Below are 19450 nucleotides of genomic sequence, written 5' to 3' on the forward strand. Positions count from 1 at the left end.
TTTAAAAATGAATTAAGATGAGTGGAGATGATTTTAGATAAGTTGAATAAAATATTATTAGAATATTATTTTTTAATATTATTATTATTATTTTAAAATTGAAAAAAATTAAATTATTTATTATATTTTTTGTAAAAATTTAAAAAAATTGTAATAAAAAATTTTACAAATTTTATACAATATATTAAATTATAAAATTACGTTTCCTAATAACTCACCTGCATTTATAAAATTTATTTTTGTTAGATTATTTTTCAACGGAACGCTCGCCTCTTTTCTATATTTCGATGGAGAAGACCAATCTCAACGGATAACGCCCTTCCACTCGCTCGTCCCGAACATCACCAGTCAGACACTGAGACACTCACACTACATTGCTATATTTTTCTGAAAGATATTTTCCCGTTTGAGTTGGGGAAAATCTGGTTTGCACAATGGATACCCTTTCACAGATCAGATGCTTCACCACCACTTCCAACTTCCCGTTTTCAAGAACTTCTCCAATTCCTCGTTCCAGACTTCCAACAGTCTCTGTCCTACGAACGAGGCCCCGTCCAGGTTACCGAATTGCCTTTCTGCTTTTTTCCTTTTGTTTCAAATTATTCCTAGGGAAAAGGAACACAGAATTCGATGCCTTCTACCTTTTATCTTTGCTCCGTTTTCTCTGCAAGCAAGTGGAGCCACGACGTGCAGATTTTTTTTTTTTTTTTAAGATTTTTTCTTTGCATGAAATTATCTAACTTTCTTGGGGTTTTTTTCTAATCATTGCGGGTAGGACTAATAATTAGTCCTATATTTTACACGAGAATTCCACGAAGTTTAATATTAGAGTGGTCACCCACTAATTCTGGGTTCTGAACGGCATTTGGAATTCATAAATTTTTTTATATTTAGGATGGTTGATGTGAAAAAAAAGGAAAAATAAAATAAAATAAAACAATGATAAGAACAGTTTGTTTGTTGTGCAGAAAATATATTTTATGGATAAAACGTGTACAAGAGATCGGGAGTTCTTTCTTCTTACATTAAATATTTATGCATGAGTTTTTCAGTGATCCTGTAGGCATTTGGGTTATCTTTGAGTTCTGGGACCTGTGTTGCAGCTTTGCCGCCTCGTTTGGATTGTGAGATGAGATGATTTGTGAATAGTAGTAAAATAGTTTGTAAATAGTAGTAAAATTGTTTGAATTAAAATATTTTATGAGATTTTGAGAAATGAGTGAAAAAGTTGAATAAAAATATTATAAATTTAAAATATTGTTATAATATAATTTTTTAATATGATTTCTGTTTTAAGATATGAAAAAGTTAAATTGTTTTTGTGTTTTGTTTGGAAATTTGAAAAAATTGTAATGATTAGATAATGATTATATAAAAAAGTTGAAGATTTGAAATTGAAAAGTGTGTAGATATTGAAATGAGATAAGATGAGATAGAATGAGATGAGAGGATTTTGCCATCCAAAACAGGCCTTAAATGGTCGGAATTATTTATGTTTGTCATACTTAATCGTGTAGTTTTTAGTTTTATTGAATTGCATTTGCATCCGTGATCGTTGTCCCTAGCTGCCTCTTAGACGCTAGCCAACTTCTCTGCTATAATTATTGCAAGCTGATCTTCTTTTTCTTGATTTTCAGTCAGTGGAGTTGTGGAAGAGGATGTTTTGCAAACGTTTCTTAAGGAGAGAAAATTAAGTGGAGATTTTATATCAAAAGCTTCTGATATATTTTGGCAGGGTGAGGTCACGCAATTTGTTAATGCTGATGCTGTTGAACCTTCTGCCATTCCTCGACAGGCAGAGCAGGTACAGTGATTTGAACTTGAAAGAATGCATTATGTATTGAGTCAATGTGTTTTTCTTCTTGGGAAAGCAAGTTGTTGACTGTGTGAATAAACAAATAACTGCAGTTCCCAACCCTCAAACCTTTAAAAAAAAAAGAGGGGAAAAGGTGAAGTACAGTCCCTAGATTTCCTTCTGTCTTTATCCATTTTCTCCGGAACCCTCTTTCTGGATTAGTTTTAGGCAAGATTTTAATTAGTGAGTTCATAATGTAAAAGTGGTCAAATGCATCTAGTGTGAAGCATAATGTAATGTTCCATACTAAATAATAAGTGTAGGTGGTATACAAGATTCTACATTGCTTTGGAGGGAGAAGTTCATGCTTCTTATAATGATTCTAATTGGGGTTCAATTGTACCATTGACTAGCCTCTTCGGAGTATGGTCCAAATGTGGATTGGGCTTTCTCTTGGGGTGTTACAAATGCTATCAGAACCTATTTCAATCAAAAGTGTGGGACTTAAATCGTGCCAGTTGTGATGGATTGGCCCAACAAGGACATTGGGAATTTAAGGGGAGAGAGATTGTGATATTCCATACTGACTCATTATATAGGTGGCATGTGCGAAATAACGTTGCTTGGGAGGGAGAAGTTCTTGCTTTTTCAATGGGGCTCCAATTGTACTATTGACTAAACTTTTTGAAGTATGGCTCAGATGTGGTCTGAGCCTTCCCTTGGAATGTTACAAATGGTATTAGAGCTTATATCAATAAGAAAAATGGGAATTGAGCCGTGCCACTTTGATGAAATGATACAACGAGGACGTCGAGAATTTAAGGGAGGGAGATTATGATACCCTATATTGACTGATGAGTGTATGTAGTGTACATTGCTTGGGAGAAAAAAATTCTTGCTCTTTGTAATGATTCCAATGGAACTTCAATTGTACCATTGACCAGTCCTTTTTATGGCCTAAATGTGGCTTGGGCGTAGACCTTACCTTAAGGCATTACACATAAGCCTCGTAAGAATAGCCTGAGACTAAAATTGGTTGGCAATGTACTGAACTTTCAACAGAGGGAAGGTGGTTTCCCATCAAACAGGGGAAGCACTTAGAAGAACTACCAAAAAAGCAGATATTTATTGCATTTTATGGTACTTGATAAGCCTAACTTTCAGCTATCCAGCAGGATTATCTTCACTCTTTTTTTTTTTTTCTCAATTAAATCTTATGATTGTGACTGGATTTAATGAAACTCCTAATGTGCTTACCTACTTTGGTAGTTCTTTGCCCTTGTATTCTTCTGAAAAATTGCTCTCTCTGATTGCAAAATCTTGCTGTAGCTGTATTTTATAACACGTAAATTCACTCGCTCTTTAATGTCCTTCGTTTAGGTCATTGAAACTGACAATGACGGTGGGTTTTTGAAACTGTCAAGTACCCTTGAATGGGTATCTGGTGACAACTCTGTACCAGAGAATAAGAAAGCCATTGCCAAGGTATGCTTTTAGTTTATTTTTATTATTTTGAGACTATTTCTTTATTTCACCATAAAACCCCACCACCCTGTCCCCTAACCCTAAAAGAAAAGAAAATTTTCCCCATAAAAATTGCTTTATAAGGGATATAAGCAGTTCCTTCATAGAATAATTTTTTTTTTCTAGTTGTAACTAAATTATATGTGCAATTACAGGCATCAAGGGATGACAGTGAAAAGAGGAGGATACTGAACCTTCTCGAATATGAAGCGGTATGATACTTTTTTGGACTCAGTAGGTTCCTTTATTTTTTATGCAAAGCCAGTGATTCTGGTTTTCTTTCTTTTCGTCGCTGAATGCATTTTATTATAGTCACATTTGCTGTATATGCATCTGAGGTTTTTTCTTTTGAAAGCAGTTTACTTTGGTAAAGTCAATGATTTCTGAGTTTTTCTGTTTAGTTTATCGAGTGTGTAGATTAGATTTACTATGTTCACGTGAGAGAGTTCCTTCTCCGCATGTGCAACTGGACCTTTTCAAAATTTTTTTTTCCTTTTTGTTTGTAGCTGTTTAAAAATTATATATGACTTTCTTCATGTCTAACATGGAACTGAATGGCCTTCTATACTGCCAAGTCACCTTGCCTGCTCAGGATCTGTGGAAAATTCTTTGCAGGACACGTAGGAGTAAAATTCTACTGCAGCTGTGTCAAGTTATTGTAGTTTCCTGAAGTCAACTAGGATTCCACCAGTATTTCAAATGTGTGTTCACTGTTCACTATGTCTAATGTCAAATTATGATGGTATGAACAAAAACAGATACCTGTAGTTTAGCTGTGAAGATTACTCTGAAACACATCAGGTGATATTTCTATTTGGAGCTACTGTTGTTACACTTTTACCATCATGAGTTTCAGAATAAAATAACGAGTAGTTGTCAGCTGCACTTCCACTTAAAGTTGTTGCTTCCTTTTATTACTTTGTGTGAAAGCGAAAACATTCTCCGAATTGCCGGGAGAAGGCCTTGTTGCTACGAGTTTTTTTTTTCCTTTTAAATGTGAAGTTGTTTTTACAAAGTATCCACATGGCAAACAGGCCCATTCTAGTTCCTATTATAAATTTTTGGGTGTGCCCCATTGCATTATAAAATCACAATCCACCAGATATTGCTGAGGTTACTGATTTTTTATTTATTTTTTTTTGTGCTTTCTCTTATAGATCAAGAGGGAGATGATGTTTTTATCTGTTGGTATTGGAACCGCGTGCACCGGGTATTGTATGATAGCCTTATCAGTCCAGGTAATATTTCCATGGGGAAGGAAATAAAACAAAAAGGAAAAACTAGTTTTCAAAGTCAAGCAATTCACATGCTCTGATTTGTGAGAAAAACAACATCTACATTTCACTTTCAAAGGGTTTTTTTTTTTTTTTTTTTTTTTTTTTTTTTTCTGTGAGTGGGAGGTTCAGCACACTACACTCACCAAACACCAATATTTTTACAGCTTTTCTTACTATGTCTGTTATGCTTTATTTACTGATATGGTTGGAATGTAAATACTATTTCTGAAATCTTACTGATAAAAAAATATATATGGAATCTTACCACAACATTCCCGAATCATCTTGTTTTAAATCTTTATTTTTAATCCTGCCAGCATTTAAATAAAGCATCCTTTTTTCCAAAATATTTCTGGAAATAGTATAATTTTGGTGCATAAAGAGTACTGACCTGCTTCTTCACTTCACAGGCAGCGATTAGCTACGCAACAGGAGCTCTTTTCAGGTTGATACTTTTTTGCTTTATATGTTTAGATTGTGTAATTGATTAAACGGCTTGATTACATTTTCCAAATATATAAAGACTCCCTAGAATTTGAATTTGACTCAAATAGGGAAAGTTCCAGCAAAGATTGATTGAAATGTCATTCTTTTTGGGTGACATGTTTAACCTAGCCATCTCTTCAAACATGGACATGAATTCTTTTCCTTAAACATTTTTGCCTAGATATTGAGTAATTGAGTTTTTTTAGTCAGTTGTAGATTTCCTATGGACTTATTGGCATCTGGAACTGAGTTCAATTAATATTTCTTTTCACATTGTTTATTTTTTTATGAAAAAGAGCACAAGGAAAACTTCCTGATTTGTTAGCAACGTTTAAGAGCCATGCCCACGCTTATTCTTGTATTTTAACTGACATCATTCTCAGTGCAGCTGCTTGTACCTTCAGCTCTTATACCAACATGCAGACAACCTATCCAGAGAAACTATTCCTCAAGTTTTCCTGCGAAAGAAATCAAAGAAGTACAGCCAAACACTTCTTTCTTGACCTATTCATTCTCTATCTTCTCCTTTTTTCTGTAGTTGAACATTCTTTTTTTCCATTTTTTGCTTAAACGAACATTTATTCTCCAATTCAGAATTGGAATCAGAAGTGAGGACCTTCAGGATTCGATAGAGAAGTCATTTAAGGGTAGTGGCATTGCTCTTTCATCTCCAAGGCTTGTGATCCCAGCAGCAATATATGGATTGTGGCTCCTGTCTCATCGGTATTTTGGCAATGACTTCTTTGATTTCCAGGTGAACCCTTGGATTATTCCTGGCATCATATAACCTGAATGATCATTAAAATGCCCTTGAAGCTTTAGTAGAAAAGTTTTCATATCTAGTTGTTATGTGTTGATGGCAGCTTGTACCAGCCATGCTTGGGATGTTTGTCTATAAAGCTGCTGCTCTTGTGCAAGTCTATAGAGATAATGAGGACCTGCAATTTGTCTTTCCAGAAAATGGAGATAGCTCACCTAACTGAAATTCTTATCTTACCGTTTCTTGAAGCATATCACTGCATTCATTGGTAACTTGTTGAAAAGAAGAGTTGGATGCTTATTGGCTTCCTGTCTAGTTCTTCCCGTGTGGAACGCGCTGCATATATTCAAACGAGGTAAGCACCTTCAAGGTATTCAATGTGAAATAACACAATTTTTGGAGCTGGTTCAGGCAGGTTTGGCCTTTTCATGTTAAAACTCTGCAAGTTCTGCTGGTAAGGGGCTAAAACCTATACTTCTCCAGCAAGAACTGCTCAGTAGGGGTAATTCTTCAATAGTACATCTGTTCCAAACCTGACTGTGGTGCCCAAAATATGTCTATCAGTTTCCTATATATTAGAGTTTGTTGCTGTCAGAAACTGTTGTAGTTGTGTGATATTTTGAGTAATTCTGTCATATACCCTTTCACAATGGTGTAAAATAGCTCTTCTTACATGCATCCCAGAAAAATAAGAAAATCCTACATATTGATGAAATCAAACCTCTGATATCTTTTTGTTTCCAGCATGCGTCAATGTGATTTGGTGCAAATCATTCCCAGTGAACTGTACTTATAAATTTTGATCTCTTGCCAATCTATGGTAAAAGAAGCAAGCTTTAATTGTCACAAAATGATATTAATCACTATTTTTCTTTGCTGAGAGTTATTAATAACATTACGAGCTATTGTCTTCTTTCTTTAAAAAAAGAAAGAAAGAAAGAAAAGGGGTCGCAAATAGCTAAAAAGTTGTGAGAAATAAAGGATGATATGGTTTTCTTCCCTCGGAGTTTTGTACACATGATCCAAGGAAACTTATTATGATACAAACATTTGAATTAATCAAGCTTTGCAAGTTTGCATGCTTAAGCCTCATTCGTATTAGCTCGATTTGATCTCTATATACTTAATAGATGAGATGTTTCAACATCAACTTTGGTTCAAATATTAAACTCACGTTGGTTCAATTTTCTTTAACCTGATCATGAAAAAAAAAAAGTCATTTAAGCTTATTTGAGGGTGGCTAAAGCATATAGAGAAATTATATTTGCAGTCCTAGAGTGTGCAGGTCATGCATACTTCCTTTGAAAAAAGTGAATAAATATAAGACTCACATAAAAAAATTAATTTTTTAATAATAGACACTACTCTTTTTCAAAGTGAGTACACAGAGTTTGCATATTTTAGAACTATATTTAGCATTACTCAAACACATCTATAGTTATTTGATTATTTATTTACCTATAAAGTATGCGTTAGTATATCTTATATATATTTTCACAAATAAAATATATTTATATAAAAATAATAATAGGATTTAGTAAAAATGAAAATGGTGAAAGTTGCTAGGGCTAAGAACCGATTCGATAAGAGTCGGTATGCCCTAATTCCGACTTCAACTCATACTTTGTAGAAGTTCGGATTCGAAATCCAACTCTGACTCTAACCACCGTAGACTCTACTCCAACAAGTCAGAGTCGAAATCGAAGTAGAGTCGGATCCACAACCACCTAATCACATATCACAACCACCCAATCACCAAGATCACCCAAAAAATAAAATCAAAATGCATATGTAAACTCAGATTAAAACCAAAAAACTAAACCCAAAAAAATTGACATAGATCGAGGCTCGAGAGACATAGATCTAAAGGCAGATGGTGTTGGTTGCTTTGGTTCCATATCCGCATGCTTCATCGTTCAATCGACTGCGCTCGATGGTGTTGGTTGCCCATAGATCTTAGAGAGAGAGAGAGAGTGTGTGTGTGTGTGGTGTGTATGTGAGAGTGAGAGTAAATAAGTGAGTCGGACGGCGAGGGGGAGTCAATCGACAACACATGGGAAGAGAAGATAGAGAGAGGCGACAGGCAACAATCTAAGTTAGGACCTAGGGTTTCTAGGAGAATTTGAGTGAGATGAAAATGAGGGTGAGGTCGTGCTGGAGGTGGGGTTGGGTAGAAATATAGTCAGTGTATTCAAAACGGCATCGTTTTTCATATTAAAGCGAAGTCGTTTTGCTTAGGGGGAAGAAGCATAGAAACAATGGTCAAAACAACGTTGTTTTAATTAAATTTGGGCTGGTAGCACCTTTTGGGCTAGGTTGCTCCGTTTTAGGCTTCTAAACCCAATTTTTTCCCTCTTTTGGGTTTTTTGTTTTGTTTTTTTTTTCCTTTTTTTTTTTCTTTCCTTTAAACCCTAAACTAAACCCTTTTTTTAACCCTAAATTTAGTTTTAATCTTAATTTTTGTTTTAGCCCTAAGTTTGCCCTTATTTATGATTTTTATAATTGTTAGTATTGATTATTATATATATATATATATATATTTTTTTTATAGGTATCTAATTATACGTTATCATACTATAGTTTGTTAGTATTGATCATTCTATATATAGTTCTTATAATTTTTTTTATCACTCAATTTAATTGTTTGTCTTGATTATTAACAATTACTATTTAAATTGACTTGTACTATAGTGTTTAAATATAATTTATTATACTAGTATTATTATACATTAATATTACATTTTATTAATTCATTATACTTGTACTATACTAATGTCTAACTTATTCATGTTATAGACTTATATTATAGTATTTAATTATATGTTATTATATAAAAAAAATTACATGTTATTATAATAGTGCCTAACTTATGTCTAATTTAATTATATACTAGACATTTTTTTTTTTTTTGAAAGAAAAACAACCATCATATTAATCAACAATGGAAACAGTTCGATCATGTACAACAGAATACACAATTTCAGTTGGCCCTTCTTCAATCCAAACGGTTTCCTCATTCCTATGTAGGCCCAACTTAGCTAGAATGTGAGCCACATGATTTGCTTGCCGTGAAACATACTTGATCTTCCTTAGAGCTGACTGTCCAAAAACAACCTTCAGATGGTGTTGGTTGCTTTGGTTCCATATCCGCATGCTTCATCGTTCAATCGACTGCGCTCGATGGTGTTGGTTGCCCATAGATCTTAGAGAGAGAGAGAGAGTGTGTGTGTGTGTGGTGTGTATGTGAGAGTGAGAGTAAATAAGTGAGTCGGACGGCGAGGGGGAGTCAATCGACAACACATGGGAAGAGAAGATAGAGAGAGGCGACAGGCAACAATCTAAGTTAGGACCTAGGGTTTCTAGGAGAATTTGAGTGAGATGAAAATGAGGGTGAGGTCGTGCTGGAGGTGGGGTTGGGTAGAAATATAGTCAGTGTATTCAAAACGGCATCGTTTTTCATATTAAAGCGAAGTCGTTTTGCTTAGGGGGAAGAAGCATAGAAACAATGGTCAAAACAACGTTGTTTTAATTAAATTTGGGCTGGTAGCACCTTTTGGGCTAGGTTGCTCCGTTTTAGGCTTCTAAACCCAATTTTTTCCCTCTTTTGGGTTTTTTGTTTTGTTTTTTTTTTCCTTTTTTTTTTCTTTCCTTTAAACCCTAAACTAAACCCTTTTTTTAACCCTAAATTTAGTTTTAATCTTAATTTTTGTTTTAGCCCTAAGTTTGCCCTTATTTATGATTTTTATAATTGTTAGTATTGATTATTATATATATATATATATTTTTTTTTATAGGTATCTAATTATACGTTATCATACTATAGTTTGTTAGTATTGATCATTCTATATATAGTTCTTATAATTTTTTTTATCACTCAATTTAATTGTTTGTCTTGATTATTAACAATTACTATTTAAATTGACTTGTACTATAGTGTTTAAATATAATTTATTATACTAGTATTATTATACATTAATATTACATTTTATTAATTCATTATACTTGTACTATACTAATGTCTAACTTATTCATGTTATAGACTTATATTATAGTATTTAATTATATGTTATTATATAAAAAAAATTACATGTTATTATAATAGTGCCTAACTTATGTCTAATTTAATTATATACTAGACATTTTTTTTTTTTTGAAAGAAAAACAACCATCATATTAATCAACAATGGAAACAGTTCGATCATGTACAACAGAATACACAATTTCAGTTGGCCCTTCTTCAATCCAAACGGTTTCCTCATTCCTATGTAGGCCCAACTTAGCTAGAATGTGAGCCACATGATTTGCTTGCCGTGAAACATACTTGATCTTCCTTAGAGCTGACTGTCCAAAAACAACCTTCAGATCTTCCACCTTTTGTCCATACCATGAGCAATTCTCTGCTGGATTTTGAATATCGGAAACCAAGGTCAAGGAATCCCCTTCAAACACTACCTTATTAAACCCCATCTCAACACACAAATCAGTAGCCCTTTCCAGAGCCATAGCTTCTGCTTGTAAAGGAGAGGAAATAAAGTCTTTAGACCAAGCTGCTGCTGCTAATAATTCCCCATTGTGATCTCTAAAAACACATCCCCCTCCCATCCTTTTGCTGCTGTCATGAAAGGCTGCATCCCAATTAGCTTTTATCCACTCTCGCTCAGGTCTACACCATTTAACCACTAGTCTACCAACAGTTTGGCCTTCACTTTGCCTTAGAGTTGAAGCTTGAGCCTTTTGGAAATCCTCCATTTCTAATCTTGCACCTTACCACAGTTTCTTAGGATTAACAAATACATCTTCAAACACTCACTTGTTTCTTCTCAGCCATAACTTCCTAAAAACATAAGCTATACGTTCAAGTTCAGAAATAGATAAACAGTCGGACAACTGCTTCCAAGTAAAAACAAAGTCAGTCTCATTAAATTTAGATTTTTGCAGAAAACTCTCTGAGTCAGCCCAGACATCCATCGCAGCCCCACAAGACCACAAGACATGGTTACTCGTCTCAGCTTGCTGGTTACAAATAGGACAAGCTTCATTCTCAACAACCTTCCTTTTAAAAAGATTGCTTTTAGTAGGTAGAGCCTCATTAACTGCCATTCACATAAAAACTTTTAACTGCATTTGGAATCTTCAAAGCCCATACCTTCTTCCACAGTTTTGAAAAAAGTTGCTGATTAGAACACCCCCCACAATAAATTTTGTTTTTTCTGGCACTGCAAATGATAGGCTGATTTAACAGAAAACAACCCATTGTTAGTAGGACCCCAATAAAGCTTATCCTCCGCCCCCCTTCTACTCACAACCAAACTTTTAATCACTTCAGCTTCTTCCACCAAAAAAACCTCATCAATTAGAGAGACATTCCAAGAACCTCCAGGTAGAAGCAATTTGTCTACTGTATCCTCACTATGTAAACGATAAATAGGTGACTGAACCATATGAGTGGTCGGGATTGGCAGCCACTTATCCTTCCAAATCCTTAGTTTTTGACCATTACGCACCCTCCAACACATACCATCCTTAACTAACCCAGCAACACCATTAATACTTCTCCAAATCAAAGAAGAAGCAGTACCAGTTTTAGCACTAAGAATATCCCCACTTCTACAATATTTATCTTTCATTATTCTAGCCACCAAAGAAGAAGGCTTTGTCAGTAGTCTCCAAAATTGCTTTGCTAACAAAGCCTGATTAAAGCTGACCATATCTCGAAACCCCATACCCCCATAATCTTTAGATAAACTGACCTTGTTCCATTGTTTCCATTGAATCTTATTCTGATTTGTCATGTGACCCCACCAAAATCTGGCTATCAATTGAGAAATCTGTGAACACAGCTTCAAAGGTAACTTAAATACACTCATAGCATATGTAGGTAATGCTTGCAAAACAGATTTTATAAGAACTTCCCTACCAGCCTGAGAAAGAAACTGATTTTTCCAATTATTGATTCGCTTCTTCACTCTATCCAAGATGCTACTAAAAGCTTTACATCTAGATCTACCCACCATCGAGGGCAACCCAAGATATTTTTCAGCATCTCCACAAATACGAGCCCCAACAGTCTGAGCTAAAGACTCCTGCACCTCTCTACATGTGTTAGAACTAAAAAAAAAATGAAGTTTTTTCCAAGTTTAATTTCTGACCAGAAGCCAATTCATAAGTATGCAAAAGACCTTCCAACGCTAACCATTGATCCATCTCAGCCTTGCAAAAGATCAAGCAATCATCAGCAAATAACAAATGGTTAATACTTATGCCCCCCCTTACTAACCTCCACTCCTTTTAGGACACCTCTTGCTTCAGCCTTCTGTAATAGGGAAGAAAGGCCTTCTACACATAATAAAAAGAGATAAGGGGATAGAGGATCCCCTTGCCTCAAACCTCTAAAAGGGTGAATCAAATTGCTGCTCTGCCCATTCACTAAAATTGAATACTTAACAGAAGAAACACAAACCATGATTCTGTCAACCCACTTCCTGCTGAAACCCAGTCTTAACATAACAACTTTTAGATAAGACCATTCCACCCTATCATATGCCTTTGACATGTCCAATTTAATAGCCACACTTCCTTTTTTCCCCTTTAATCTGGTTCTCATAGTATGAATAGCCTCATAAGCAATCATAACGTTATTAGAAATTAAACGGCCCGGAATGAAGGCACTCTGATTGTAGGAAATAATCTCAGGTAAAATCTTTTTTAACCTGTTTGCTAGTGTCTTAGCCATTAGTTTATAAATCACATTACATAAACTAATCGGTCTAAAGTCACTAACAGCATTAGGTCTATCCACCTTAGGGATCAAAACCAAATTGGTCCTATTCATTTCATCCTCAAAAATACCAGAACTAAGAAAATCCAGAACCACATTCACAACTCTATCATCCACTATACTCCAATAATCCTGGTAAAAATAAGGGCCTAAAACCATCAGGGCCTGGGGACTTAAAATGAGCCATTTGAGATAAAGCAAACTCAACCTCCAATCTGTTAAAAGGTGCATCTAGTGAATGGGACATTTCACTAGTTATTTTACAACTCAAATCAGCTAACCCTTCCTCAATTAACACATTAGAAGGACTTGTTGAACAGAAAATACCAGCAAAATGATTCACAAAAGCCTTAGAAATACTAACATGGCCTGTCTTCAAGACATCACTTGAATCTCTTACCTCCATAATTCGATTCCTTCTCCTTCTTTGAGTAGCACACAAGTGAAAAAATCTAGTATTTCTGTCACCAGACTGAGATACCAGTTTACTTTAGCCCTTTGTTTCCATCTCAAATCTTCCTTCTCTAAGAGCCAACCAACCTCTTTTTGTAAAGCTTTGATAGCATCCACATTATCCGACCCTTCTCTGTCCTGTAATCTCTTCAACTGAGCACTTTTCACAGCTATTAACCTTTCGACTTCTGACCTCTTGGATCTGTTCCAGTTACCCAGCTCTTCTCTACATTGCATCAAAGAAGCTTGTAATTTATCATGATTAGAACCCCTCTCAGAATTACCCCTCCAAACTTATGCTATAACTCAACCACAATCCTCCTCTTTTGACCAACAAGCCTCAAACATGAAAGGTCTGAATATCCTTCCCATACCCTCCACCTTTTGAAACCAAAGAAACCAAAAGGGGAGCATGGTTAGAACATCTGGCCACCAATGTATCCACCAGTATTCTAACACCTTTTTCCTGCCATTTCTTATTGATAAAAACCCTATCTAACCTTTCCTTAGTGAAAGTCCAATTTGAATGCCTATTACTCCAGGTAAAAGGATTTCCACGACACCCCATATCTATCAAACTATTTTCTTCCACAGCTGCTGAGAACCTTCTCATTTGCAATTCAGATCTATCTCTACCTCCCACCTTCTCATAAGGAAATAAAATCTCATTAAAATCCCCAAATAAAGACCAGGGATAATGACCTGGATTTAATCTGTGTAACAAATCCCAAGATTGAAACCTTCTGCTAGTCTGTGGATCCCCATAGAAGCCAGTGAGCATAACCTTCCCCATCTGGTCCACCCCATTAACCCATCCACTAATATGTCTTAAAGAAAAGTTATGAACTGAAAACCCCAAATTCTCTTGCCATAACATAGCAATACCTCCACTTCTACCCACTGGATCTACTGAAAAACAACAATCAAAACCCAGCTTTCTTCGAATCCGTTCCATTTTAGAGGAGACAAGCAGCGTCTCCATGAGAAACACTACCTTGGGAGACTTATCTTTCACCATTAGTGAAATGTCATGAACTGTCTGAGGGTTCCCAAGTCCTTGGCAGTTCCAACTGAATGGAATCATAATGCTCAGCGGGGCTGTCTGGCAGCCACCGCCGATAGCACCTCAAGTGAATCACTTCGGTCCACAACCACAATTTTTTGTTTCTTCCCCAAAGAGACATCTGCTTCATCATCATGTAAGAACAATCCAGATCTTTTCTCACAAGAGAAGGGAACAAGAGACTAACCTGGAATACCTTGCTTTCTGGCCTTCCTCTTCCATTTCTTACTACATGGTAAATCATCTTGCTAAGCTTGTTGAGGCAAGGGTGAGGGAAACCGAACCTCATCACATACTGCTACAGCCCCGTCTTTTACCACTCCCTTTTGATTCTTCTCCACTTTTGAAATTCTTTTCGAAGTTCTGGTAGCAGATAACTTACCAATATCGAAGACCGTTCTACGGCTGCTTTCTTCATGTTGGACTGGATACGGGCTTGAAACCAAAGGCCCAGGCCCAATTAAATGCATAGCCCAATTCTCTGATCTCTCACTCATCAAATTGTCTCGTGTATTAAGCTTAGAATCAACTACAGCAGTAACTGCCTCCGTCTCTTTTGCCTCACTAACTTCCGCATTCAGTAACTGATCAACCGCCTCTATGGATTTTGCACCATCCACAATATTGTCAGTTATCCCTTGAGTTTTGGAATCCTTTGCTCCCATCCCAAAACCGTTGCTTTCCTCTCCCCACCGATCCACCTCCCTACATCCCATAGTCCGGCCACCTTCCATGGGTGCACCAGAGGTGGGCTTCGTAGAGCCTACATGTCTATTTATCTCAATCCCTCCTCTTTTGCCTCCATATAATCTAGCCCGTAACCAACTCCTGAATTGAGATCCACCTTTCTGCTTCACAGTATCTGGGGAAATACATTGTTGTTTTCCATGAAACATACGACCACATGAAAAACAAATACGAGGAAGCTTTTCCCATTGGATAGGAATCCACAACCTCTGAGAATCAAAATGAATTGTTCTTCCCCGAGAGACAGGTTTACATAAATCCACATCAACAAGAACTCGAAGAAAGGGACCCCACCCAATGCCATCAACTGGAATATCTACCTTAAGCACTCTGCCAATCGACTTACCAATTTGTTCACCAATAGCTTGAGTCATACAACCCACTGGAAGCCTGAAAAGCTGAATCCAAAAACACTCAGACGTAAGATCCATAGCATGAGGAGGGATGCTCAGATTGACTGGTTTTAGGACCAAAACTGAATTATCAAATAACCAGGGTCGACCAGACAAGACCCTTCTCTATCCACCGTAGTGACAAATGTTATAGAAAACAAATTGTCTCCTATTAACCGAAAGACTACATCTTTGTCAACCTTCCACACTTTTAGCATCGTAGTCCTTAGTACCTCTAATCCAACCCGTCTGTCCACACACAACTTCCCAATTAAACTCCTTTTTTCACAATTACGCAGTATACCAAAATCCACATGCTCAATCTCAATCGCAGCACTCTCAACTTCATTGAGATCAATTTTATTCCAATCATCCTGCAAGTCATCCATCACACAGCAATACCCCACCCAGAAGTGAGACAATCCTTCTTACTCCATGGAATAAGAATACTCGAGACCCTTCTCCTCTATCGCCGTTCACGAGAGAGAGAATACTTCGAAAATTATATTTGATTCTCCACCCTTCTAAATTAAGGCCTATATACTAGACTAGACTTAGTATTACATGTTATTATACTAGTGTTATTATACATTAGTATTATACTTGTACTATACTAGTGTCTAACTTATGCCTATTATAGACTTGAACTATAGTGTTTAATTACATGTTATTAACTTATGATAATAGTGTCTAACTTATTTCTAACTTAATTATATACTAGACTTAGTATTACATGTTAGCAATACTATGATACTCATTGTTTACATATACTAAACTATTATTATTAAATTTAGTTTATTTATATTATAGCATAAATATATTATTTTATAATAATTAACTCATACTACTTACAAGTATATTACTGAATTTAACTAACCATATAAGTTTTATTTATATAAAATATACATAATTAATATATAAAAAAATACATATATTTTTCACATGTACAATAACGGAGTCAGAGTTGGATGACAAAGTTGGAGTCAAAGTCGGACAGTCGGAGGCTGATCGGAGCAGAGTCAGAGTCGGTCTGACTCCACTTCCGACTCCCACTCTGACTTCGACTTTTAGACTAAAAAATTCACCGACTCCGACTCAGAGTCGGAGTAGAGCCAAAGCGGAGTCGGAATTGGAATCAAATTTTTAAATTTTTGTTCAACCTTAAAAGTTGCATCTATTTTTTTAAGGCTAAGAAAAGTTGAAATTGGTCTCTTGAAGTTAGTATATGTGTTTCATGCTTAATAACCGGGTCCGCCTATGTTTTAATGTTACCGAACTAGCCCACGTAAGTAATGTGCAATTGCTTTTGCTAAACGTGTAACTATAAGCAGCATGGAAGGCCTCCCTACCAATGTTTTGAATACCGTATTAGATGTCGTACCGGTCAAGGCACTGAAACGAAATATTTCGGTACCTATACCATTTCGGGATAGCGTTTCGGGATAGTCGATATATTTATATATAAATACATATATATATAAATTATAAATAGTCTAGTCTGAATTGAGGGTTAAAAAATAAGCTTGTAGTTTGAAAAAATAAAAAAAAAACACAGGCCGAAATATCGACCGGTACAGGCCGAAATTGAGGCCGGTACAGGCCGAAATTGAGTTTGGTACGATCAGTATTTGGGCCGGTACGAAACGGGTATAGTACCCGTATCGGTTGGTACGGTACGAAATCCAAAACACTACTCCCTACTATATTAACGAGCCTATAACCTGTAGGGGTATAAACAAAAACCGATGAACGGGTAAACCGGACTGGACCAGACCGAATTGGTGGGTTTGGTTCAGTCTGGTACTGATTTTATTTTTTTTAAAACTGATCAAAATTAGTTCGGTTCCGATTTTTCATTTTCTAAAACCGAACCGGACCGAACCGAACCGAATCATATATATTATAATTTTTTATATTGTATATAATTTATATATAATATATAATTATATATAAAATAGTTTGTATTATATGATAAATTACTAATTAATATAATATTAAATTTTAAAATCTTATATCATTATAGTTTATTGTATTAATAGTTATAGTAATACTATAACACTATATATTATAATATATTATAATATATCACTATAGTTTGTAACATAATATATCACTATAGTCTATAATATAATTATAATATACTACAATATATTATCACTATAGTATTATATATTATAATAAACTATTATATATATAATATAATATAGTATATAGTATATTAAAACCAAAAAATCGGACCGGAATTGGTAAAACTGAAAGTATCAGTTTATGGGGGTAACGAGTGTGAAATCGGTTCTTGAAAATGTAAAACCGGTACATACCGGTTCGGTCCTAAATTTTGTCCCAAACTGGACCGGTTACACTCCTAATAACCTGCGCTACGCGGATTGTCATGAAATAGAGAAGTGATTGTAAAATATATCTAAATCTGTATATATCTGAATATGTAGGTTATAAAATGGGAAATAGAATATATCTGAATACAAAATTCTTTCTAACCAAAACATTACAGAGCTGATCCACTCTCCACATCTTCTATCCTCCACCATCTCTTGCGTGGCTTGAGTTTACTGAAACATATGCATCCGTCTAATACTGAAACCTTGTACAATCCACAAAAGATGGACATTAAAGCCAACAAACCTACCAACCAAATCAAGAAGTAAAACAAAAGCATCAATCAAATATTTGCGTATTCACTACTTTCAGTTACCCAAATTTAACCATTGTTTTTCATTGGGATGTGCAAGGGTTGCATGCACAACAATTTATTCAACTACAATGGAGATCGTAAAGTCTTAATCAAAATAATAAATTCATTAATAATTGGGTACTTTAAAAAAGTGTCTAACAATTTATTCCAGGCGTTGTCTTTTCAACGGTAGGATTCTCCAATAAGCCGCCACCTTTCCCAAGCCCAGCGGCCGATACTGTCATCAAAATGATCCTGTTCTTGCATTGCTTGCAAACGATGTACTTATCCTATGCAATAATCCAATTTAAACTTCAATTTTAAAATTTAAAAATGAATGTAAAATAGAAATAATATTTAGAGGATTTTTTTATCAGTTTAAACCTGAAACAAATTTAGTGTTTCATTAAAAAAATAAAAGCAGAGAGAGAAGAAAAAAAAATGCAGCATTTGTTTTGATTTTACCCCGAAGTCTTGTTGGTCCATAGAGAGCGTGAGACGAACATGGAAGGTAGAGAATATTGGCGTTGTTTCACATGGGCAACCAACCATAGATGAAGAAGAACTGAAGGTCAGCCCCATAAAAACAGAGCACCGCAGCAACAAAGCACTCCCAAGCACGTACATCTCCCCTTCTCCATCTCTAGGGTTTTTCCTACCACTTAGCTTATATATAGATGAATATATACGTTCTTTTCTGGATATAGAAACTGCTAAGCGTGTGCTGCCGCCAGTCACCACACAATCCCAAACCTATATTTTGTTTTCTTCCACAAATCCACGAAGACCCTCGTTGTAGTGACCAAAGCCTCACGTTGCTGCCAAGCCTCACCACCACAGGGAAGCCCCACAACCAAGCTAGATTCTACGTCGCAACCCCTCACCACAATGACCAAAGCCTCATGCATGACGAAAACCACCCATGACCCAACAATGCCGAGTCTCTCATGCACGACAGAAATCGCCAAGCCTGATCAGCCACCGTGCAACGACAACATACTCCACAAAGCTACCCACGCCATTGTGCCAGCCACCACAAAACTTTAGAAGGGGTGCTCTGTTTTACACCACCAAAAATAGAGGAATTTTCTCCCCACCGTGAGCCACGTCGCTAGCCCCACATCGACGTCGCCACTTGCATAGACACCCCACGCCACCCCCAAGCCGTCACTTCTCTCTCTCTCTCTATCTCTCTTTCTCTCTCTCTCTCTCTCTCTCTCTCTCTCTCTCTCTCTCTCTCTCTCTCTATGTTCTCACTCTCTCTACTGTGAATGACAATTCGCTCTCCCTCATTTTCTCCCCGTGCGCTGCCACCACTCCCAGTTGTGCCGCCGTCGATAGTCACCTAGGTTGTCGCCGCACGTAACGATCTCTCGGTAAGGAACTCTCCTTTCTATGGCATGGGTTTAGGTCTGGAAGTGTGCTTGGGAGGGGTTTATTTGATTCTTGTTTCTTTGCATGGGAGTGCTTGGCTATTTGTTTT

At 36.1% G+C, this 19450-nt stretch overlaps 1 protein-coding gene across 2 annotated transcripts; it reads left to right on the plus strand.

Annotated features, from left to right (window-relative positions):
* The first annotated feature begins 243 nt into the window (after positions 1–243).
* LOC121241560 lies at positions 244–6557 on the plus strand. 2 transcript variants are annotated; one of them, XR_005935738.1, is made up of 9 exons: positions 244–558; positions 1638–1804; positions 3176–3280; positions 3475–3531; positions 4477–4557; positions 5007–5041; positions 5466–5560; positions 5677–5836; positions 5946–6557. XR_005935738.1 is itself a non-coding variant. In XM_041139385.1 (9 exons), the coding sequence occupies exons 1-9, from the start codon at positions 435–437 to the stop codon at positions 6063–6065; spliced, it is 939 nt and encodes a 312-aa protein (XP_040995319.1). In that variant the 5' UTR covers positions 246–434; the 3' UTR covers positions 6066–6557. The 2 variants fall into 2 exon arrangements, 1 of the variants encoding a protein (XP_040995319.1); XM_041139385.1 differs by having other exon boundaries at positions 246–558; positions 5471–5560.
* The last annotated feature ends 12893 nt before the right edge of the window (positions 6558–19450 follow it).

The sequence above is a fragment of the Juglans microcarpa x Juglans regia genome, chromosome 7S (genome assembly GCF_004785595.1).
Source record: "Juglans microcarpa x Juglans regia isolate MS1-56 chromosome 7S, Jm3101_v1.0, whole genome shotgun sequence".
Lineage (NCBI taxonomy): Eukaryota > Viridiplantae > Streptophyta > Magnoliopsida > Fagales > Juglandaceae > Juglans > Juglans microcarpa x Juglans regia.